General features: G+C 42.5%; 1 protein-coding gene across 20 annotated transcripts in view; it reads left to right on the forward strand.

Annotated features, from left to right (window-relative positions):
* Positions 1-24629, forward strand: part of TNS1 (tensin 1) — a 327307-nt gene that overhangs the window by 204284 nt on the left and 98394 nt on the right. For 16 of the 20 annotated variants that reach the window (XM_079968266.1, XM_079968280.1, XM_079968283.1 and 13 more), the window contains 4 exons: positions 1931-1972; positions 20638-20687; positions 23084-23255; positions 24024-24074. In XM_079968266.1, the coding sequence (XP_079824392.1) occupies positions 1931-1972; positions 20638-20687; positions 23084-23255; positions 24024-24074 (315 nt within the window). Of the gene's footprint in view, positions 1-1930; positions 1973-7512; positions 7764-20637; positions 20688-23083; positions 23256-24023; positions 24075-24629 lie in introns of those variants that run through there. The other 4 variants (XM_079968277.1, XM_079968273.1, XM_079968274.1 and 1 more) reach the window with 3 other exon arrangements.

Raw genomic sequence — 24629 nt, forward strand, 5'->3', positions numbered from 1 at the left:
CTCTTGTATGCATCCAAACCGCCTTAGGCATGGATGGTGTTTCATGACGGCTGGCTTGCAGAGACACATCTACCTCCAGTGGCAGTGAGCTTTGCTGCTTCTGTTTACATAAATTCAGAAGGAGATGGGGTGAGGGGAGAGGGGAGAGGGGGAAGCACCAGCTTTTACAGCTGATTCAGGAGATGAACTGGACTCCCTTGCCTTTCTGCGTGATCAAAGCTCAGGTTGCTAATTGAATTATGTCTGGAACATTTAACATCGTTCTGTGCAAGGAACCAAGGCAAATGTGTTTTTCCTACAGAGGCTTTTTTTTTTTTTGGGAAAGAGCAGAAGGATAAATTTATTAATTTGCCCATTTATTCAATTTGTATGCTGACTTTGGCACAATAAGGTCCTCAAGATGGTTCACAATCAAATCCATTTAGATTATTAACATTAAAACAAAACTAAAAAGTGCATTAAAAAGCCAGCTGTTATTGCCAACTTTTATAGTAAAAAAGATGTCAAATTACAAAGAGAATCAAATAAAATTTCAAGGAATAAAAATAAAATAAAATGGTTCACTTAGCCATCTCTAAATGATCTTAAAACTAGATGGTTCTAAATCCTCTTCTAAGAGTCTGAAGGGAACCCACCCAGATGATTTGCCTAGAGGTGGAATTATGCAGAATGAGCTCCATAATTGAAAAAGCCCTCATGGTAATCACTCAGCCCTCAAGAACAGAGCTTACTACTTGTAAGTAACCTAGAAAAATTGGCAGGTTGTAGGGGAAAACTCAAGACTGTTTGGCCAAACACTGTGATTCAGCGAACTGGCATCAGCTATTACTCCCAGATTTTTCTTTTGGCAACCCTCTTCCGCAATGCCTTCATTTGCAATATGAAACATTAATATTTGCAAATAAAAATGTGGATTTTCCCTGTGACTTTTAAAAGGGCTATGACCCTTCTAGGTGATACATATGAAGGTGCAGAAAAATGTGAGGTTGAGGCTATAGAAATAGATAGGGTGCGAGATGTTGGAGGGTAGGGAGGGGGGAAACATGAAATAAGTGGGCAGAGGTCTACACACATATAAAAAACATTTGGGATATGCTTTTTTCCAAAAGCGTTTTTAACAATACATTGAATTTTCCATAAAGCTCACTATCGCTGTCTAGTGTCACATTGTATATTGCACTTAAAACGTTTTATTTGCAGCTGTATAGGAGCAAGGTTTAACACTGAAGGGAGACATGGTTGTGCTGAGAGAGAAGAAAGAGTACTGTGGTGCATTGAAGGAGGAAAGGGAGCTGACTGAGAATAGTCTATAAAGGGCCAGCTCCACCGTTAGGCAGAGGGAGGCAACCACCTCAGGCAGCAGATACTGGGAGTAAGGTATTGGTGGGCAGAGATGTGCATGTCATGCAGATTCCCCCAGTGCCCCCTAAGTGAGCCAGCGGCCTCTAGGTGCACTGTCCCTTTGCCAGTGTTGAATGTAAGATTCAACTGTTAGTCCAGTTATTTTCTGTAGGTGGAATTGTGGTGTGTGTTTGCCACCTTGCCTTTTGCCTCAGGCAGCAAAATGTCTTGAGCCAGGCCCTGGGCTACAAGAAAACGCAGAATCAGAACGGTGACAAAATGCTTATTTACGATTAGCATAGCGATGTAGATCTCTCTGGTTAATAACAATTTTAAAATGGTTTTCCAAGTGAATTGTTGCGCACTAAACATTAACTTCCTCTCTTCCCATTAAAATTCAACTTTGTCTCAAACTGAGAAGTCTGGCCCACCTTCCAGGGACCTCTTGAATCTTTTCCCTCAGTTTTGAGAAGGAAGTAGAATTTTTGAACATTGCCTGGGAATGTGCAGCTTAGTACTATAAATAAGTGGGGGAACTTTGAACTTATGCTAAGCCTTCATGCTTTCTCTATCTCTCTCCCCTATACAGCCATCCACTGAGGAAAGTCCTGCGAAGCACTTAGAAACCCCGGTAAGTGATATGATTTTCCTCTGCTGCAGCCAAGAACATTTAGGAGGGGGAATGTCCCTTGTGTGCAGTGGTTCTGCTCCCTGTCATGTGTCTTCCCATTTACTTCTCTGCAGCTTCTTAATCCTCCTGTCCTTGATCTCCCTGCAAATCTCAGGTTCCCACAACCTTTCCTATTCGGGCTTCCTTGTATGTCTCTTAGCTATTTAGCAACTGTATTTCATCTGATTTCAAGCAGAGGCTTGCTCAGGTTTGTAAACATAATTCAAGCAGTCTTATAGTCAAGTATCACATTCATAAGAACAATTACTAAACAGTTACACGTGGCACGATTTACGAAATGGATTCAGAAAATGAACTGTGGCATAGTGAGTCATGTTCAAAAACCGCTCTAGCATCCCCTGTGCTTAATTCTACATTAAAGTAACATGGCCTTGTTTAAAACCAATATAAGCTACATTTCCAAAGGGCAGGCATGTTTTGAACTCAGGATGTTGAGTTTTGATATTTATATGTTGCAAATGAATAATGAGACCAATTCAGTATGCTCAAATGCAGCATGAGGTGCACAGCTTCCTAAACTGCAGTGATTGATGGATGATGCTGTGATGGATCATGATTCGTCAAGAGGCATGCTGACTCTGTTTGCATATGATGCTAAGCCAAACTAGGACTTGGAGTGAACGTGTGAGCGTGTGGGCTTCTGAAGAGGCAGTCATTGTTGTTTTGCTCTTCCTGCAGTCCTCCTCCTGCTGCATTGCTGTGAGCTAAGCCATGGTTTGTCTCAGGATGCCATCTGAACCTGGATTAATGGTTTGCCTCACTCCAGACAAAGTATGAGCTGTAAACCAAGAACAGGCCTTGGCTATGACTTGTGATTTGTCCAGAGCAAGACAAATTGCAAGTCTGAGTTCAGTCGACATGTTAAGCCAAACCATGGCTTAGCTAACACCAGTGCAGCTGCAGAAGGAGGACCAGAGGAGAAGCAAAACGGTTGCACTCACCTCTCCAGGACCCCCCACACTTATGCATTCTTAAGCCATGGCTTGACTTGGTGTTATGCGTAAGCTGGGAGGAGCTTGAGTTTCTCTTGTCAGCTGCTTGCGCCTCCATAGTAAGCCCCACCTCACACCTGGAAAACCATTGATTGCTAACTAGCAGGTATGTTCAGGGATTGAGAACAGTAGCGAGCCGTTCTTTTGTAATCTTTAAACTCTTAATAAATATTATTTTTTTAAAAAAAGAAGAAAAAAAGAGAACAGTAGCAAGCCGGCATCTAAAGGGTGCAGAAACATCTGCTGAAAGAGAGATACTGAAAAGATGATGGTAACATATCCTGTACAATAATAATAATAACAAATAAAGAAAGACAAAATAAAACTTCTGGGGGAAATAAACAACTTTGAGAAATGTCAGAAAACAGCTTTTCTTTTTATCTCACACAGTGCTGTTTTTTAAAAGGCAGTTGAGGAATGCCAAATAAAAACTTCCTTGCAAATCCCCAAAATAAAAGTCATGTTCTGAAGCATTGAGGATAAATGAGTTCTGTTTGTAGTTTTTAAGAAGGTGGGGACTTGTTCTGTGTGCAGTTGTGCAGTTGTGAGATGTCTGCTCTGACGAAGAGAAACTCAGTTTGAAACTCATTAGGGTAATTTTATTGCATTGCTATCAGAATAATTTGCTTATTTTTTTTGTCCCTTTCCCCTGTGCTTTGTGTGTGCTTGTGTCCTTTTCCATTTGTTCTGTTTGGAATTCCAATGTGCCAGTAGTCTTCTGTCTACATACAGTACAATTGAAACAGATCAACCCTAAAGGACCCAGTATCAAAAAGTGAGGGGAAACTGGTATTTTTTGAAGTTAGCCAGTTTGCTAAACCCCTGTAAATAACTGTCCTCATGGGTGGTCTACTTGTTTATGAGCTGCAGTGTCTGAAGTAGGGAGTCACAAAAGGTTGCACAGACTACTTCTGTGATTAGTTAAATTGCAAGAAACCCTTCTCCTAATCACCAGATTTAGACATTGCAATCTGTGATCCTCTACTTCAGATGTTTTGAAACATGAAAAGAGAAATGGATAATCTTTAGAAATATGACATCTGCTCTGATAGGATGGAAGTTTTATGAGATTCAAGGAATTTCTGGAAACAAAACTGTTATTATTTTAGGATGTATGCAAAACCTCTTGCCCCAAGCTGAATGGCTTTTGTACAAACACAGAGGTATGAAGAGACTCTTCCTGGGTCTTCCCTGTTTGTTTTCCAAAGAGGATTTTCTTCCCCTCCCTTTTTGGCTCGGACACCCACCTAAAGCATCTAGCAAAAGATGCCGGGAATACTAGGCTAGATGGAATGTGTGTTCAAGCCAATCTTGCATTAGCTTTGTCCTTCCTTATGAGGGGGTGGCATTGGATGCCCCTCCAGATAGATCCAGCCAATCCCTTGTGGTTGCCTTGGCACCTCAGGACCTTCAATCCGCATTGCCTGGGGAAAGTGGAGGTGACCTGGCATCATGAGATGGGTTGCTCCCTCCTTGGCCATCCAGTCAAAATTCTTAATAATTAGGAAAGCTGAAATCAAATCATGTGGATTTGAACTGAACAAGGCTTCTGTGTACTTAGGAAAACAAGATTCTTCTGGCACTGTCCCTTTTTTCCATTACATGCATAGCCTTTAAACACTGATGGAGGCCCCTCCCTGTAGCTGAGCACCTATTCGTTACCATGACACTCTTTGCTTATCAGTGGTCTCTTGGAAGAGACAATGATGTCTTCGAGGATTCTCAAACTGTCGTAATGCAGTACTTAATTTTGTTCCCTTTGGTGGGCCATCAGTGGAATATGGGGGATGTATTTATTTATTTATTTTAGGGACGCGGGTGGCGCTGTGGTCTAAACCACAGAGCCTAGGGCTTGCCAATCAGAAGGTCGCCGGTTTGAATCCCTGGCATGGGGTGAGCTCCTGTTGCTCTGTCCCTGCTCCTGCCAACCTAGCAATTCAAAAGCATGTCAGAGTGCAAGCAGATAAATAGGTACCGCTCTGGTAAATGGCATTTCCGTGCACTGCTCTGGTTCGCCAGAAGCAGCTTAGGCATTCTGGTCACATGACCCAGAAGCTGTCTGCGAACAAACGCCAGCTCCCTTGGCCAGTAAAGCAAGATGAGTGCCGCAACCCCAGAGTCGTTCGCGACTGGACTTAAGTCAGGGGTCAATTACCTTTAACTTCACCTTTATTTATTTATTTTATTACCCACCAAACTACTTCTTCTTCTTCTTCTTCTTCTTCTTCTTCTTCTTCTTCTTCTTCTTCCTACACATTGTTATACAGTGAGTTTCAGACTATATACCCAGAAAGCTTTTGGGGTATTCCTCACTGAGAAAATCAGTGGTGCTGGACAAAAGTTCCTCCTGAAGGACAATTTCCTGGCTACTACCAATAATCACCTGCAATAAAAGTGGCTTGGGTCATAGGAAGTGTCACATCGTAGGGGTGATGCAAGGAAACTTCCATTTTCCTCCTCCTTTCTGCAACCCCCCTCACCCAATCTTGAAAAGTATTTCCTAAGAGATTCAATATTGCCCTGAATGACATGGACACATGAGGCTGGTTGGAGGAGTGGGGAGATCACCCCAAAAAGGGCACAGGGAACTTTTATAAGTGGAAAGGAATTAACTTCACTAGGGAATGAGTTAAATTTACTGCTTAAATGGCCTCAAGTTCAGCTAGAAAGCTTCGTCAATACATGAACTTTTTTTAAAAACAACAACCCCAGAACCAATTCAGCACAACAATCAAATAAATAACAAACCAAGAGCAACATAATGCTGGGGGTATCCAGGTAAAATAACAGCACCTCGCAGTTCCTGTGCAGAATAGAAACAGTTTTATGGTTTCTAAAACTTGATTTCCCCAAAAAATCACAACAGAAAAGACCAAGTTCCTGCTTGTATCAACCCTACCATCTGATGGAGGCAGAATGGTGTGGACGCTCTCTCTCTCTTGCTCTCTCTCTCTCCTCACCCCCAATGCCTGCTGTCAGTTAAATTTGCCTAAGGTTGAGTTTATACATTCTTGTAATTCTTCTGTAGTTACTTATGATTAAAAAAAAAGTGCTGCTGCATGGACGAAAGCAACATAACAATTGTATGAAACTTGATGTTTGAGAAGTAGCCATGATCTAGATATGTGCGTTCATTTAGAGTAGAGGTGGAGAATCTGTGGCCCTCCAGATATAGCTGGACTTCCAACAGCCCCAACCAGCACAGCCCATGGCCCAGGGATGGTGGAAGCTGTAGTTCAGCAACATCTGGAGGGTCACAGGTTCCCCATTACTGATGGAAGAATTACAGGTGCAGGAACTGGAAGCATCAGAAGTCAAGTACTATTGGAACCATAATATGCCTTTTCCCCATTTTCTTTCCCAGCTTTCCTTGTACGACTGCATTAGTGGAAACAGGGGGAAGGGTGGCATACAACAAGCAATTTTCAAACTTTCTAGTTTCAGGAGAGTCTTCCCATGCTCGCTTGTGGGGCAAGAGGCATTGCATATCAGCCTGAGAATGCCTGTGGGCTGTAAAAGATTCAGGGAGCAAGTTGTAGGGCATATGGCCCGGGATCCAACTAACCCAGAATGCTAACAGAAGCTACTGCTAGTGCAACAGGGCATCCCCCTCTCCTCTCCACACAATCTCCCTGTGCCCCCTCTCTCTAAAGGGTCAGAAGACCTCCCAAGAACATCACATGAAGAGAGGAGAGGGCAGGTTGTTCTGCCTGGGAAGCAGAAATGTTTGCGCTGATGGAATGATAAGTAGAGGGTGACAATGAATTCCTCCTATACACCTCAGAGGCCACTGGCCAGGACTCGTTAGGCCTCACTGCAGCCTTGTGTAGACTCAAAATGCTCTCCAAAACCCACCTAGCACTCTCCAGCAGCAGCATGCATTAGGGATGATTGGTAGCAGCAATGTGCAAACTACTTTTAAGGAAATCCTGCCTGCCAGGATTGATCCTTGTTGAAGCACCCCTGACAAATTTTCTTGGGGTTCCGAGGAACACTCATACATGATGACCTGTTAAGAACCTGCATGTTTTGAATATTTCTACATCATTAATCCAGATGAGAAAAAAACCCCATTTCCATTTTTTAACTCTCTATTTCTATGAATCCAGCTGTCAGGCTCATATTCTGCAGCAGCGACCTTGGTTACTAAGCCTTGTGGCTCTTGGTTGCTTTTGCTGCAACAGGCTGGCATAGAAACAGAAGCAAGGTCTGTGTCGAACAGTAAAGAAGGTGGTGATATTGAGGGCAACACTCTAGAATAAGTGGGGTGCCAGCCTTTAAAAAGGATCATTTGTCACTTTCACCATTCCGCCTGGTCCTGAATTCTGGATAGGGTGCTTTCTGAGCATTTAATTTGCCTGGAAGCTGTTATTCCTATCAGCTGATATCTGCCTGACTCTTCCTCGTGGTGTGGGTGTGTGTTGGGGAGAGTGTTTCAGGAAGGGGTGGGGCTCCATTTCCACCAGCAGTAACAACAACAGGAGAGCTGTTTGTGGTTAGTGTGTTGCATCGTGAGCCACAGGGACCCAGCGGCAGTGTGAGACTGACCATGCCAAACATGGTGCCCACTGCGTGCCAGGCTTGTGCTGCTCTTTAATCAAACACCGTCCCTTTATTATTGTGGACTTCCTTGGATTGAGTCTCTGAGGAGGAGAGAGGGATTGCTCTGGAGAGAGATTTAAGAAAGAGTGGGCACCATGCCCTGGAAATGGATTAGCAAAACTGCTACTCTCCCGAAGGTAAGCCTTTGTTTAGGGTTGGAGGGGTGTGTGCGTGCTGTGGTGGAGATGCCAAGCCTTGTAATTGGATTTGCACATAGGAAAAGGGTGGGAATTAGTTAAACATCTCCAAATAGGGATTTGCCTTGAGCTCTGTTCTTTCTGGGCAGGATGGAATCTTTGGATCAGATCTTTATAGGAGTATTATGAACAACAACAACTACAGTTACTGCATGCACAGGGTTCTAGCGCACATCTCTTTTGAGCAGCCTCATGGAGTGCTGCTTTGATGGAAGGAAATCCAGATCTGGCTCTGTGTGCAGCTTGTTTTCTCCCTTCATCACAGCCAGCTGGCTCAGTGAGCCAGGAGTAATTTGTTCTCGTGTCTACGGATGACACCAAAAGGGGGGGAAATATGGTGTTTCAAGGTTTTATTATCGCTTTAAAGTCTGAATATCCTATACCTCATATAATCAGAATGGTTTTTCTAATCTGTATGAAATTTATTTAACACAGACAATCTGCTTGTTTTGTGGTGTAGTCTGTAACTGAATTTCATAGGGATCTGATGGAAAATGGCCAACTTATTCAGCTTAAAACTTTTGATTTAATGCCTGTGTGAGGCACACTGCCAAGTAATACCTTAAAAATATTCTTTTGGCAGTTATATCCAGCATTCAGGTATGTTGCTTGGACTTCTCTCTTGTTGAAAATCCACTGTGTGCATATAAAGGAATAAGGTTTCAGAGTTAACCAGTTGTAATAAATGGGAGCTGAGGCGAGGACAAGTTGTGTGTGTGTGTGTGTGTGTGTGTGTGTGTGTTTTGCCATTAAGGCAGGTACAGACAATGGCAGCTTATCAGCTTTAAGAGGTACACCGACTAGCACTTCCTGGAGACATTTTAGTGCCTACAAATGGCATGTGCAGCCACTTGAAGCCAAGCCATTAATGTGTGATGATACCTGCATGCCACCCTGCCTGCATGAATCTGCTTGGCTGAGAGGAGGCTGCACAGTAACCTAGATGTGCTTTCTAGATGTGCCAAAGCAGGGGACTCCCCCCCCCCCACTCAAAGCAAAAGTACATCCCTTCCCTCCTGAGATATAAACAGAACTGCCCTACCTCAGGCAGCAGATACTGAGGAGGGGAAAGGGAAAGTGATGGTAAGCTGTTGGCGGGCAGAACTGTCAGTGCTATGTGGGCTAACGTGCACCTCTTACACTAGCCTGCCACTTCAGCTGTGGTAAAGGACACTGTCCTTTTACCAGTGTTGAAGTAAGATTCAATTCCTAGTCTAGTTAGGTTGTGTATGTGGTGTGTGTGTGTGTGTAAAATTTTCCTGCATGGGACAGGTGGTTTAAATGTGTATGTGCATTAGAGGGAGTTTGCTAATGTGTATGTGTATTTTATTGCGTGTGGTAGTTTTGTGTGTCTCTCTGTGTGACAGAGCACGCTTATGTCTCTCTGTGTGAATGTGTATGAGGGGAAATGGTTCCCCCTCTGCATCTGCATATGTATGAAGGATAATTTTGTAGGAGTGCATGTGGGAGAGAGGATGGGTGACTTCTGACTGCCTTCTAAAATTGTCTTCATTTAAATTTCTCACTGGATGTTATAGATCTGAATTGTTTAAGGAGTGTGTCAGCTGCATTAGCGGTGGGTCACCATTTTTGCTTTGTGGGCCAGATCCTTATCTGCTTCTATGCTCCACAGATCCACTTTGACAGATGGGTGGGACACCATTGACACCATGGGCAGGTTTGTTTGTTTTTGCCATGCCTACCTGTCAAATCCCATGCACAGCACTTCCAAAGCACCTGACAACCAGCTTGTTGTTGGCCACATGGGTACCACAGCACACGAAGCTTGGCCAACCCTTTGCTTGGCACTTGGGAAAATTGAGCATAAGGGCTTTCAAAGCACTTTCCAAACAACAGCTAGCTCAGGAATAGGCAAACTCGGCCCTCCAGATGTTTTGAGACTACATCTCCCATCATCCCTAGCTAACAGGACCAGTGGTCAGGGATGATGGGAATTGTAGTCCCAAAACATCTGGAGGGCTGAGTTTGCCTATGCCTGAGCTAGCTGTTGAGTGTTTGGGTATCACTGTGCAAAGTGCTTTGCAAGCTCTGTACTTAGCGCTTCCCAATCACCAAGAATAGGGGGGCAAAACTGCTTTCTGTGGGGATTAGCTGTGTGATCAAGTTCTCCATTGGGAACTCAGCTGCGAAGCGAATTGAGCAGGCTTGAACTCACTGCCCATCAGTTGAAGGGGCGGGAGCTTCAACCCTGTTTTCTGTGGGGATCAGCCATGCAGTCATGTTCCGAATGGGGAACTTCAGTGAAGAGCTGATGCAGATGAATCTGTACATGCCCCATACCAGACATTAGATATGACATTAGGTGTGATGCAGGTGGGCACACCTAACAGCCAAGGAAAATGGCCTTGCAGGCCAAAATAGGACCTTTGCTGTGCCAAATATGGCCCACAGGCCAGAACTTCCCCACCTCTCTGGTATAACACATGTAGTCAAAGACAAACCCATAATGACCGTCTTTAGGTTCAGCATGCGGCTTTGTCCTTGTTCCCTCACTTGGCATTTTCATTACTGGGACCCTATAATTCAGCAGCTGTTTTAGAAGTAGGTGATTAGATCTGAGCTCTGCAAACTCACCATGTAAGTTTGGGCATGGGAGTGTGGAGCCACCTTGGGACGAGAGTTTTAGTCACTAAAACTTTTAACAAATGCTTTTAACCAAAACAAACAAGGTGCGAATGTATATTTTCCTTTTTTTTTAAAAAATAATTTTTATTACATTTTCCACAAAAAGAACAAAAAAAGCATATTTTCACAAACATTACAAAAGAAAAATTTTCACAAACATTATACAAAAAAGAAAAGAAAACAACATAAACAAAAAATAAGACGAAAAAAGAAAAAAGAAAAAGGAAATTTTGACATAAAAATAAACTCACTTTCCAATTATAACCTTCAAAACCTTATTTTCCTTGCTTCCACCCGCCTCCCGATCTTGTATTCTATGTAATAATTAGTTCAGCAAGCTCAATTTTGTTCATTTTGACTCTTAATCCCTCCCTTTGTGCTCTTAATTAACTCAGTCACTAGAACCCCTTCTTTTCTTTTTCAATGTCCTCAACATTCAAAGATTTTACAGTGTTTTTGTAAATAGGCTTTAAACTTCTTCCAATCCTCTTCCACCTGTTCTTCTCCTTGATCTCGAATTCTGCCGGTCATTTCAGCCAGTTCCATATAGTCTATTACTTGCATCTGCCATTCTTCCAGAGTGGGTAGATCTTGTGTCTTCCAATACTTTGCGATGAGTATTCTTGCTGCTGCTGTAGCGTACATAAAGAAAGTTCTGTCCTTCTTTGACACCAATTGGCCGACCATGCCCAGAAGAAAGGCCTCTGGTTTCTTCAGGAAAGTATACTTAAATACCTTTTTCAGTTCATTATATATCATCTCCCAGAAAGCCTTAATCCTTGGGCACGTCCACCAAAGGTGAAAGAATGTCCCCTCAGTATCTTTACATTTCCAACATTTATTATCGGGCAAATGGTAGATTTTTGCAAGTTTGACTGGGGTCATGTACCACCTATATATCATTTTCATAATATTCTCTCTTAAGGCATTACATGCCGTGAATTTCATACCGGTGGTCCACAACTGTTCCCAGTCAACAAACATAATGTTATGACCAACGTCTTGTGCCCATTTTATCATAGCAGATTTTACCGTTTCATCCTCAGTATTCCACTTCAACAGCAGGTTATACATTCTCGACAATATCTTAGCATTGGGTTCTAACAATTCTATTTCCAGCTTTGATTTTTCCACCTGGAAACCAATTTTCCTGTCCGAGTGATAGGCCTCTCTTATTTGAAAATAATGTAACCAGTCTCGCACCTTATCCTTAAGTTTCTCATAGCTTTGCAGTTTCACTTTATCTCCCTCCTGCTCCAGAATTTCCCAGTATTTTGGCCAATTAGATTCCATATTAAGCTTTTTTAAGGCCTTTGCTTCCATAGGTGAGAGCCACCTAGGGGTTTTATTTTCCAATAAATCTTTGTATTTCATCCAGACATTAAACAATGCTTTCCTGACAATATGGTTTTTAAATGTCTTGTACACTTTAGCCTTACCGTACCACAAGTATGCATGCCACCCAAAAACGTTATCATATCCTTCCAAATCCAAAATATCCGTGTTTTCAAGAAGTAGCCAATCCTTCAACCAGCAAAAAGCTGCTGCTTCATAATATAACTTAAAGTCCGGCAGGGCAAACCCCCCTCTTTCCTTTGCGTCAGTAAGAATTTTGTATTTTATTCTGGGCTTTTTGCCCTGCCAGACAAATCTAGAGATTTCTTTTTGCCACTTCTCAAAACAGTCCATTTTGTCAATGATTTGTAGCGTCTGAAACAAAAACAACATTCTTGGCAATACATTCATTTTGATAACAGCAATTCTACCCAGTAAGGAAAGTTTCAAATTTGTCCAAATTTCAAGATCTTTTTTCACTTCTGACCAACACTTCTCGTAATTATCTTTAAATAAATTTACATTCTTCGAAGTCAAGTTCACCCCTAGATATTTCACTTTTTTCACCAATATTAAACCTGTTTCTTCCTGAAACCTTTCCTTCTCTACTGCTGTCAATTTTTTTTCTAAAACCATAGTTTTTGATTTATTCAATTTAAAACCTGCCACCCGACCAAATTCTTGTATTATTTCCAGTGCTCTTTTAGAACTAGGGATTGGCTCCTGTAACGTCAGTACTAGGTCATCTGCATAGGCTTTAAGTTTATAGTGTTTAACTCCGACCTGTATACCCTGAATCTGTTGGTCCCTTCTAATCATATTCAGCAAGACCTCCAGGACTGAAATAAAAAGCAAAGGGGAAATTGGGCAGCCTTGTCGTGTCCCTTTCTCTATCTTAACTTCTTCCGTAACTGCATTATTCACTATTAATTTCGCCTTCTGTTCTGAGTAAATCGCGCCTATACCGTTTCCAAACCTTTCTCCAACCCCCATCCCTTGCAAATTTTTCCTCATAAAGCTCCAAGAAATATTGTCAAAGGCTTTCTCCGCATCAATAAATATTAAAACAGCTTTTGTATTTATATTAACTTGTAGCTTTTCTAAGATGTCAATTAAGTTTCTCGTGTTATTTGACAATTGTCTGCCTGGGAGAAAGCCAGCTTGGTCTTTATGAATCATTGTTGCTAAAACTTTTTTCAATCTTCTAGCTAAAATATCAGCAAAAATTTTATAATCCACATTAAGTAGGGATATGGGGCGGTAGTTCTTTAGTTGTGTCTTTTCTATCTCATTTTTCGGTATAAGCGTGATATAAGCTTCTTTCCACGACTCCGGCGCTCTTTTCCCTTCCATAATTTCATTGCCAACCTCCATTAGAGGTTGAATTAAGTAATCTTTCATGTCTTTGTAGTATTTGGAGGTTAGCCCATCCGGGCCTGGAGACTTGCCTAGTTGCAGGTTCTTGATGGCACCTTCCACCTCCTGTTCAGAAATTTTGTCATTCAGTATTAATTTATTCTCTTGAGAAATTTTTTGTAATCCATTTGTTTCCAAAAATTTCTCGATTTTGATCTCATTCTGTGGCCCTTGTGAATACAGTTGTTTAAAGTATCTCTGGAAGCAGTCTTGAATCTCCCGTGGGTTTTGTATATTTCGTCCATTTACTTCAAGATTGGTAACAGTATTTAATTTCTGTCTTTTCTTCAGCTGCCAAGCTAGCAGCTTTCCACACTTATTGGCCGATTCGAAGGTTTTTTGTCTCATTTGTTTAATTTTCCATTCTATATCCTGGTTAACCATTTTCAAATATTGTGCCTGATGTAATTTAATTTCTCGTAGAATGTCCTGTGATTTAGGTTTAGTCCTTAATCTCTTCTCGCCTTCTCTAATTTTCTCTAAAATCTTTTCTTTCTTCTCCTCTTGAAGTTTCCTCTTTATAGCATTTTGCTGGATCAAAAACCCCCTCATTACAGCTTTACTTGCATCCCAGATTACTCTTTTCTCCACGGTAGTCTTCAAATTTATCTCAAAGTAGTCTTTTAATGTTTTTTGGGCCTTTTTCACAATTTCAGAGTCTCTAAACAAGGTGTCATTCATTCTCCATCTAAAGGAACCAGTGGGTGTTAGTTTCATATCCATCTTCACTGGGTTATGGTCGGAGCAGATTTTGGGGCAGATTTCCACCTTTCGAATCTTGGGTGCCATCCCTCTTGTAATCCAAATTTGGTCTATTCTAGTCCAGGTCAAATTGGCTTCAGAGAAGAAGGTCCCCTCTCTACCTAGGGGATTTTTAGTTCTCCAAATATCAATCAAGTCCATATTGTCTGTCAATTCAAAAAAGGTCTTTGGTAGTCTTCCATCTTTTGTGACTACTTGTCTTTCAGATTTATCCATATATGTCGAGACAACGCCGTTCATATCTCCCATCAAAATGATATTTCGATCTATAAAGTCCATTAACGTCTCATGCAGTTTCTTATAAAACTCTGATTTCCCCTCGTTAGGTGCGTAGACTCCAATTATTACTAATTTCTCTCCTTGGAATTGTATTTCAATTGCGACAAATCGTCCATGTTCATCTTTAAGGAGGAACTTTGGTGATAATTTCTCTTTTGCGTAGATCACAACTCCTCTTTTTTTAACTTTGTCTGATGAAATAAAGTCTTGGCCTAACTTTTTATTTATCAATAGTTTCCTTTGGAGTCTTGTTATATGTGTTTCTTGTAGGCAAATTAGGTCCAATTGTTCCTTTTTCAGAATATGAAAAATCCTCTTCCTTTTACTGGGGGAGTTCAAACCTCGAACATTCCAAGTTAACATCTGCAGAGACATGTTGTTGTTATTCTGATGTTCCACCGGTTGCTCCTAGAAGTTGCTCTTGGTTTGTCGGCGGTATCTCTTTCCGTTGGTCCAGTCCCAAGGGAGTTCTTCCTAAGTCAGGTGGTCCCAGTCCTAATATTTCCGAGTCTTTTGTTCTGGCCTCTCTTTGTAATTCTTCTCCAAAATTTCTCAGAAAACTCTCTTTATCTTCCTCTGATCTTATCTTAATTTTCTTTCCTTTAAATGTGAACGAGAGGCCTTGTGGGAATTCCCACCTGAACAAAATTCCGTTTCTTTTTAGCAGGTCCACCAAGTCTCCGTAATTGGTTCTAAGGTCAAGCAGGTATTTCGGGATATCTTTAAAAATCTCAATTCTCACCCCTTGGATATCGAGTGCTTTCTGGTAGTGTAAACTCAGTATTTTATCTCTTTCCTCTTTTGTCCTTAGGGCAATCAAGCAGTCTCTCGGCCTATTTTTCCTCTTAACCCTTCCCAATCGAAAAGCACTCACTATCTTAAATTCTTCTTTCTCTGGATCCAGGTCCCAGCACTCCTCAAATTCCGATGTCAACAGTTCTATCAAGTCTCCTTCTTCTGTTTCTGGGACCGATCTGATTCTCAAGTTGGTCTGTTTCTCTTTAAGTTCAATCAAAGAGAATTGTACCTTGTATTCATCCAATTTTTTATTTATTGGTGGTATCTTTTGTTCTACTGCCAATACCCTCTCTTTGGCTTCCTCCGCTGTCTTCTTTGTCTCCTTAGACTCCTGCACCAGTCTGTCGATCGCCTGGGTGTTAGAATTCACATTCGTCCCCAAATCATTTACTTTTTGCCCCAGGTCCTTAATAGTTGAAGTATTTTGGTCAATCTTAGCTGTCAAATTTTGCAGAGCCGATAAAATCTTGTCTAATGTTGCAGAATCCGATCCTGTTCCTTTTGATTCTTCCCTTTCTGTGGCTTGTGGGGCAGAGAGTCCTGCTGATGATGTTCTTCTATGCAGGAGTTGCTGCTGTGCCTGCAGCTGCTGCTGTTGTTTAATTTTTGCTCTTGTTGATACTTTATCTGGAGGCTGTAACTTGTCTGGTTGTTTCTCTTCCATTGCTTGCCTCTAGGAATCAAGGTCACTCACACAATTCCCGAGCTTCCTTCTTAGCTATAAACAATAGCAGCTGCAGTGGAAAATCCCCAGCTATAACACAAAGTTCCTCTAGGGGAGCAGAGTACCAGGTTGTTTCATCAATGATTGTTAAACAATAACTTCATCAGCTCCCCAGTTATCTTTCCAATTTGTTGCAAGAGTAAAAGGGTAAAAAAGTTATAAATTTGGAGGCTCCCTTGGTTGTTACCAGTCCTTCTAAACATTCAGCAGCAAAAGTTACAATGTCCATAAACAGTGCTTTCACAGTAGCCTTGCAATTATTTAAGACAGACCGGCAGATCAGTGTCAGAAGTAAAGTGGTGGATTTTCTGTCCCCCCCTTCCCTACTTGGGGGGGGGGGGTTCTTTTGCTCTGACAGTGAAATTTAGCTCTTTATATAAAACAAGTCAATGGTTCAAAGTTCCCTTGTCCCTTGCTTTTATTCTATTTACAGGATCGGCAAAGCGGACTTCCTGTTTGCACTTTGCCGATTTCAGGTCCGAATTTAAATTCAAGTTCAAAGTCCCGATCAAAGTTTCTAGTTTCAAGTTCAAATTTCAAGTTCAAGTTTCTAGTTTCAAGTTCAAATTCAAATTCAAAATCAAAGTCCAATACTTGGTCTTAACTTTGATTTTTCCAAATTCCAAATTCTTACTCACGGATAGCTGTTTTAATCCGATGTTTCACAGGAAAAAGGCCAGCGCTCTCCGGTAACTGCTATGCAGCTTCACTCCGCAGAAGTAGCGATCGGCTCCAGCACAGCGCTACACCCCCGCTCCGCTCCGGAGCTCTTTTCAGGGCTCCTTTGACAGTTCGGGGGGGCGCAAAGCGTGCCCGCTGAGCCCCACGGCCCCAGGCTTCACCCGCCTGCGGGTTTTTTGAGGGTCCTCCGCTTCGCTGTAGCGGTGGACCCGATTTCTGCGGAGCTTCCCCCTCCGTTTCAGAGGGTATCCGCCATTACCGATGGCGCCGCCTCCGGAAGTCCCGCGAATGTATATTTTCCTCTCAGTCAGATCTTTCTTTAATTAGAACCCCCACATAGTGTTTCAGATGAGGTCACAAAGTCACCAAACAAATCAAGCACATATGGAATTTTTGAGGCCATGGGAATGGTGCACAAATAGAAGCTTCCTGCTCATACAACTCACACATTTCCTCCTGGTGTTCTGTTCCATCAAGGCCCAAGCCAAGGCGAGCCAGAGTTCAGTTCTAATGGCTTGGGGAAGACCTTTTTCTTAGTGTGATGTTTTCAGCTCTGTAAACCTTACTGCTGGGCTGCTCCAATATGGTTATAATGGGGCTGTTAAATTCCCTGCATCCAAAGTTTTGTAGCATGCTCCGGCAAGACTTTGCTCTCACTTGCATGTAACACTGAGCTAAACAGGCCAGATTTATATGGTTGTCCTTTGCATGGATTATTCAGTGCATGTGTGTGTGTGCGCGCGCGTGTACGCACGGACCAAACTAGTCTTTCCAGTTATTCTGAGTGCTTTGAGATTGTGGCTTTTAAATATCCTGGAAAAATCTTGGAAAAGTGTTTAGTTAGGATATCATCTTAGAGCAATATATCAGTCGTACCGTGGTGAAGGTTAGTGTGCTCTACTCTCACTTTTCCAAAATCTGACGCTGCAAAAGAAGTTATCCATCTAACGTAACGTAAGCCATCTCTTACGTTAGGGCAAAGCCTGCATTTTATAATCTATCTGCACCTTCTAGCCCCTCTCCAATTAATGAACCCCTTGATTAAAAAGGTTTATCAAGACTGCATGCCCTGTTTGTGAACACAGAAGATTTCTCTGTAGTGTGCAGCATCTTACACATGAAGAAACAGTGGCTATTGTACAATTGGTCTGAGTTGGGGACCCTTTTGGGCCCCTGTGCATCATCTGATGGGCAGGGGATACAAATCTGCTCTGTGGAGGATTCAGGCAGAGGAAAACTTCCCCATGCATCAGCTGATGGGCAGGGAGTTCAGTCCTGCTTTCTGCTGGGATCTGCCCCCCCCAGCTGTGCCTCTGCCTGCACCACACCTGATGTCACATATAAGGCCAGGTGTGGGGAAGGTGGGTGTGGTTTGGGGAAAATAGCCACATGTGCCAAATGGAGAACATACCTTTGGGGCTCCCCAGTTGTTAGAGCAACCCAGTGTGTGTATATAGAAGGTGAACTAAACCCTAATGTATTGTCCAAAACTAAGCCAAATCTCCATCTAATAGAAGCCGGTTAACTGGCAGGTCATTCGTTAAAAGGAGTGGTTGTGATTCATCTTCTGGAATGCTACACTTGGCAACACTGAGATCTAAATTACTAGTTTCAAGTGATAGTGGAGTGAATGGAGCCATTCACAGCTTGCACAGAACTGATGTGCATTAAACGTGCGGTGAACACTTTTCCTCATACACACCCCACAGTTGTCCATGGTGCTGATTGTGCCGGCCACAATGCAGTGCATGTACTAAAACCATCCCCATGGCCTTGATCTAACCTTGGGAACATTTAAATTATGTCTTCTGAACATGGGAATATTCAGTCCTGGAACAGTTTGTCCTGCCACAACACTGACATAGCTGTGACAAGACAGTGCCTGAAAACCTGCCTAGCAGATATTCCCTTGACACCACAGATAAATTATAGGTGATCCTAGCACTCCATAGCTTTTCCTACCTTTAGTGATGGACAGAAGCCCTGACCCGTCTTAACTGAACAGATGTGATGAAGGCTAGCAGATTCCGTCCTGAGGAAATTTACTGTCATTGAATCGGAGCAAATACCTTGACTGGAAAAGGGCTCTTCAGTATCTTCATGGTAGTGATTGCAGCCTATGTGCTTGTGCAGTAAAACTGGCCTTGCATTGATATCTAGTCCACCAGCCTTCCAAGCTGCTGCTATTATCTTGACTGACTTTCGAGAAAATGAAACTCAACACAGCCTTTAAATTACTTCCTGCAGTTCTCCTCCTCTTCAATCCCTGGTGGCTTTTGTTCTGTCCAGCTTGATAAATAGTCTCCTAATGATCCTTGTTAGGGCCTTGATCCCTGATGTATTTGTAAACCCCCGGCTGCTAATTAGCCAATTATCTCTGCTAGTAGGACCAAGGAATTCAGACTACAGCAGGCTCAGTCAAGGCATTGTGTGGTGCTCTGTGCTCCTTTTCCTCTGCTAAAGTAGAAGAAGCAAAATCAGCCTGGGATGTGTAACACTGGAAGTGAAGCAGTCTGCTTTTTCACCTGTGAAGGAAGACAAACAGGGTCCTCATATCCATGGGCATAGCCAGGATTTATATGGGGGGGGGGGTTAGTGTTGAGCTATCTGCCACACAATTGGTCAGCTAGTTAAGTATTTTTATTTACTTAGCTATACCCATGCCTATGCCACTTTTTTAAAAAAGCCTTCATTGAAACAGATCCCAGGATAGCGCACAACAGCAACAATTAGAAATAATTTTCACATTCAATAAAAGCAAAACATAAGCTATCAGAAAACCAATATATCAGCTGTCACACAACAACAACAACAACAACAACAACAACAACAACAACAACAACACAGCTAAAGTCTCAAATGGTAGCCCCTTTAAAAATGCCTGGGCACCTTTTCCACTATAGGTAAAAACCATGGGTAAAAAAACCAAAGAAAACAACTGGGCAAGAATGATTCTGAGCTTGAAAATTATCAGAGGGAAAAGGGTTAGGTGGTTTTTATCCTCCTCTGTCCAATATGCATAGACTTCCTCGCTCCATCTTTCTTTCCTTCTTTTTGGTGGAGGGGCAGAGTCTCTGCAGAGGAAAAGAGCATGAGGCTTTCTGTTAGTTTGAGCTTTAATGGAAGAGACATATCTCGCCTTGGGCTTCTGCAGAGTCATATGGATGTTTCTGTCCTAAACAGCCCTTGATTGTGACAGGAGCAATCACAGAGCTCCCTCCTATGGCAAGAGGATTGTGTCATTGGTTGGTAAAGTCAAGAGATATAAAACACATAATAAACCACTGAAAGGTTTATTTCTTTCAAGTGCAGAGCAAGTATTATGTGGCACCTGTAACAGTGCCATTAGGATATGGGATATTTCATATGCTGATTTTTAAAGAATGTTGTGGATGGAGACATAGGGAACATTTGCAACCTTGTAAAGGATTATACAGTTCCTTGGCTTCCATCATACTGGGTGTGAGGGACAATCTATCAATTGTGCCACCCCCACTTTGGATGCTTGTGCCATTAACTTGGAGCCCTGGAATTCATGGAATCAGTCTTTGACATCTAAATACATTTTAGCTCAGAGCTCACTTCCAGGTCAGGTTGGGCCACCTGTAAGTATTCTTTGGGCATGAATCTGATGTACCCTTTTCCTTCCATGGAGCAATATTGGAAAGTGACTGTAAAAAAAAAGATTATTTTAACTTGTGTATTTTGCTTGCAAAATCCACGCCCCACCTCATTTTTTTGAGGGGCATGCTCTGGATTTCATTTGCTGAGCTGTAAAATGGAAAAAAGATCCTTAATTTGCTCCATTGGTGATGTTCAGTGAAGTAAACATTTGATGAATTGCAGGTTGCAGTACTGAAGGCTATTCAAATACCCGAGAAGTGGGGAAAGAAGGAGGTTGCAGTCTAACTGAAACTCCAGAACCTTAAATGCAGATGTTCCAGAATGAGCTTCTATGAAATATCTAGAACAGGGATATTTGGGGGGGGGGGAGCAGAAAATATCTTTGATCGGGCCACCTTAAAGTGATATTTTCCAGGTCAGGCTAGGCAGGTTAGAAGCTAGGCAGATGGAGACCAGTTACTTCTGTTCCCGCTGAACGTGTCACTCTACAATGAAGCAAGTACTGCAGTAACATGTTTTCTCACCCTTTTGTCACTCTCGTTTTATTAGGTGTTTGCAAAGTCACCCAAAATTATCCAGGCACGACGTAAACCCTCAAGGTAAGGCTCAGTGTTTGATGAGAGTACTTCATGGAGAGTCTTTCTTGTGAAACTCAAAACACCAAGAATCACAAGTGGGGTGAGCGCAGCTGTGTTCAGGTTCCGCTTGCAGGTTTCCCACAGGTATCTGCTTGGCCAGTGTGAGAACAGGATGCCGGACTAAATGGACCTTTGGCCTGATCCAGCAGGGCTCTTCTTGTGTTCTTCCACTGCTCTCTTCATAATTAAGGTAAAGGTAAAGGTACCCCTGCCCGTACGGGCCAGTCTTGACAGACTCTGGGGTTGTGCGCCCATCTCACTTAAGAGGCCAGGGGCCAGCGCTGTCCGGAGACACTTCTGGGTCACGTGGCCAGCGTGACATCGCTGCTCTGGCGAGCCAGAGCCGCACACGGAAACGCCGTTTACCTTCCCGCTGGTAAGCGGTCCCTATTTATCTACTTGCACCCGGAGGTGCTTTCAAACTGCTAGGTTGGCAGGCGCTGGGACCGAGCAGCGGGAGCGCACCCCGCCGCAGGGATTCGAACCGCCGACCTTTCGATCGGCAAGCCCTAGGCGCTGAGGCTTTAATCCACAGCACCACCTGCGTCCCATAATTAGGGACATGCAAAACTGCCTCCATTATTTCCATGGATATATCTGCCTTGCTTAAAATTGATAGCACATGTTCAAGATATTTATCTGCGAAAGCTAATACACTTTTTTTAAAAAACAAAACAAAACAAGGGTAAGGTTTTCCCCAGATAGTTATTTGACATGTTAGTTCATGTGTTCAGATCTGCTGTTATACTGCTTTGCTCTCATTTAAAGGCACAGAGATTTAGGATATGTTGTGCATGGCTCCCAGCTGAAAGGCAAGGAGTAGCTGAAAGGAGTAACTGGAACTGAAAGGGGTAACCTTAAGAATATAATAAGAGCACTAAGATATCAGGCCAAAGGCCTATCTAGTTCAGCATCATGTTTCCTATAGTGGTCAACAGCATGTCTCTTGGGAGCCAAAAAGGGTAGTCACTCTCTTCTGCTATTTTCTCCCAGTAGCTAGTATGTTGCCTCTGATGCTGGAGGGAGCCTTTTCATATGCACCCATGCTTCTTCTTAGAAAGAGCACTTACTGGCTTACTCTTGAATAGGGTGCAATGACAATTTTTGTTCCCTATTTACGTTATTGCCAGAACACTATTTTCAGGGTGCATATTAACATCCTGCACAATAGGGCAGCGCTTGTTTTTGTTCTACTTCCCCATGAATCCACAAACATTTTTGGACAAAGGGTTTCTTAATTCAGGATGCTTGTTAAAAGCTGAAAAATGTGTTTCCTTGTGGCCCTATGCTTGCGTTACATGGTGTCAGTGCTGACATCCAGTGTTTGGCTTAAATATTTCCCCTTCTCCAAACACACATGCACTTATAGACATTATGCAACAATACTTCTTTATGGTGCTGTATTCCTTCGTTGGAATTATTCCCACAGCAGTTTCCCTGGCTGCTACAGTTTCTGAGTATCCCCAGATTTCATTCTCCGCATTTTGCACCGGTCATCCTGCACGATGGAACCATATTCTGCTGTGCAGTATTGCAGTGAAAGAAAAGCTCAAAGAGAATGTTGAGAATGGTCTCTCTCTTCCTTGCAGCCACAGTATTGCCTTACTCCTGATAAGTGTTCATAAGCACACATGATGATTTAATTAAAATCTCCATGGAACAACTGCACTTTAAAAAATGTTCAGAAGCCCACTTGAAACACCCTGTGAATGTCCTCTAAAGTTGTCTGCAGAAGCAAAGTGAAACAAGTTTGTGTATTTATTACTGCTAATAATAATAGTTTATTAATCACCCTCCACCCAATTGTGTCATGATGATGTGAAATAAACAAAAACCGGGAGGAAACAGCTGGTACATTTAAAATAAAACTAACACAATACAGAATAGATACTCATGCCAAAGACCCATTTTGGGAAAGCCTGCTGGGGAAAAAATGTATCCAATGGTTTCTGGAAAGGGAAGATAGTGAGCACCTATTGTACCTCAACAGGAATGCTATTCCACAGAACAGGCAGCCATGCTAAAAGTCCTGCTCCATATTACTTGATTTGCTTGCTCCACTAGCCTGGTGGAATATTTTTCAATTCTGTCCTCACCCCAGGTGCTGGTGGCAGCAACAGCAGCAGCAATGGTTGCTTGCTCCACCTGCTCACTTGGGATTTCTTGGACTCCCCTTGCCGTGTTGAAACTTGGCTGCACAACAGACAAGTGCAAGTAAAGTAAAATGATGAATATATACACACACATACATGCACAAACAGTGCTAGGGGAAGATTACACAGACAGACTTTCCTGTCTTTATACCTTTGTTCTTTCCTCTCTGCCATTGACGGTTTAGTTGCTTCTCTTTGCCCTAGGAGCTTGAGCCTAAACCAGGCCATGGAGGATACTTGTGAACTAGACCTGGTGTATGTCACAGAACGGATCATTGCTGTCAACTTTGCAAGTTTGTCGGAGGAGCAGACCTTCTCTAGCAACCTGAAGGAGGTGGCACAGATGCTGAAATCCAAGCATGGGGACAGTTACCTGGTAATAAGTGTGGGATATTTTACTGTCTTCAGAAAAATGCTGAGAGCAACTGCATTCTGTGAGCATTGAATTCTGACATCATTAGCTATATTCTATTTCCCACAAATGCACCATATTAAAGAAGTCTAGACTTTCTTTTGTAATTGGTCTAGACCTAACTCATTTTCCTGGTCATTGATGAAGCCCTTCTTTACTGATTTCTACTTTTAAAAATTTCATTGTGGTTTTGCGTCACAACATCTCTAAACCCCATTCGCCATAGACAACGCTGCTGATTCTGTCCACTGGGTGGTATTCAACTAGGATTTACTCAAAGAAGACTTAGTTATGTTCATTAATGCCAATGGGTTTACTCTGAGCAAACCTTAGTTGAATGCCACTCATTTTTATTGTTAACGTAATGCTGGCTGCTTCAAAATCCTGAAAGCCCACCTCATTCACAAATCCATTTCATTTTCCCTTCCAGTAAATTGCAGAAAATATATGGGTGCCTAAGCAGTACATGGAGCTAATACTGAAAATTAATAATAATAATAATAATAATAAGAAGAAGAAGAAGAAGAAGAAGTGTACAACTCATGCTTGCAATTCCAGGAAGAGGAAGCACATGCACATGTGGTTGTTTGTGGTGGTGGGGGAGAAACATGTCATAGCCTTGGAATCCTGTAGTTGATGCTCCCATTCAGTTTTCTATTATATTGTTGCCCACAGGCCTTCACCTCATCAACCATCTCTTTTAACATGGTTTATTTCTTTCCTATCCACTAGCTTTTTAACCTGTCAGAGAAGAGGCATGACATCAGCAAGCTCCATTCCAAGGTAAGATGGAGATGCTTATTGATAAATAATGTTTTTTTGGTGGAAAGGGTGAAAGAGAGATATCTATGACAGGCTGGGGAAGAAAACTCTATGATACTCGGGCAGAGGGGACTGCCCAAGTTGTTCCTGTTCTGCTTTTTGGAGTTCCCTCTAATGTGCTGCTCCTTAAGCCTTTTGTATGTGTACTTCTCTGCATGTTTGTTTTGTCCACTAATCCAACCATGCTGCTGCTGTCTTTGGTTGCCAAAGAAGCTGTTCATCCATCCAAGGCCAGGCACATGGCTGAAATACTTTGTCTGCCTCTCTGCTCTACAACAGCTAATGTTGTAGGTTTGCCACCACGTGTATCAAAGGACAGTGGCAGCAGGTTGATATTGCTAGGTTGGCAAGTTGTAGTCAGGGAGGGAGCCACGGGCAAAATACCAATCTCCTTTAAATTTCTGGGACAGAGATAGGAAGTGGTTTCTTTCTGCAAGCAAAGGCTCTAGCTTCACTGGTCAGAAATCACAGCAAAGCAAAAAGATGAGATAAAAGTATTGGAAATTGGGATATGAA

Source organism: Podarcis cretensis (assembly GCF_951804945.1).
Source record: "Podarcis cretensis genome assembly, chromosome: 1".
NCBI classification, from domain to species: Eukaryota; Metazoa; Chordata; class Lepidosauria; order Squamata; family Lacertidae; genus Podarcis; species Podarcis cretensis.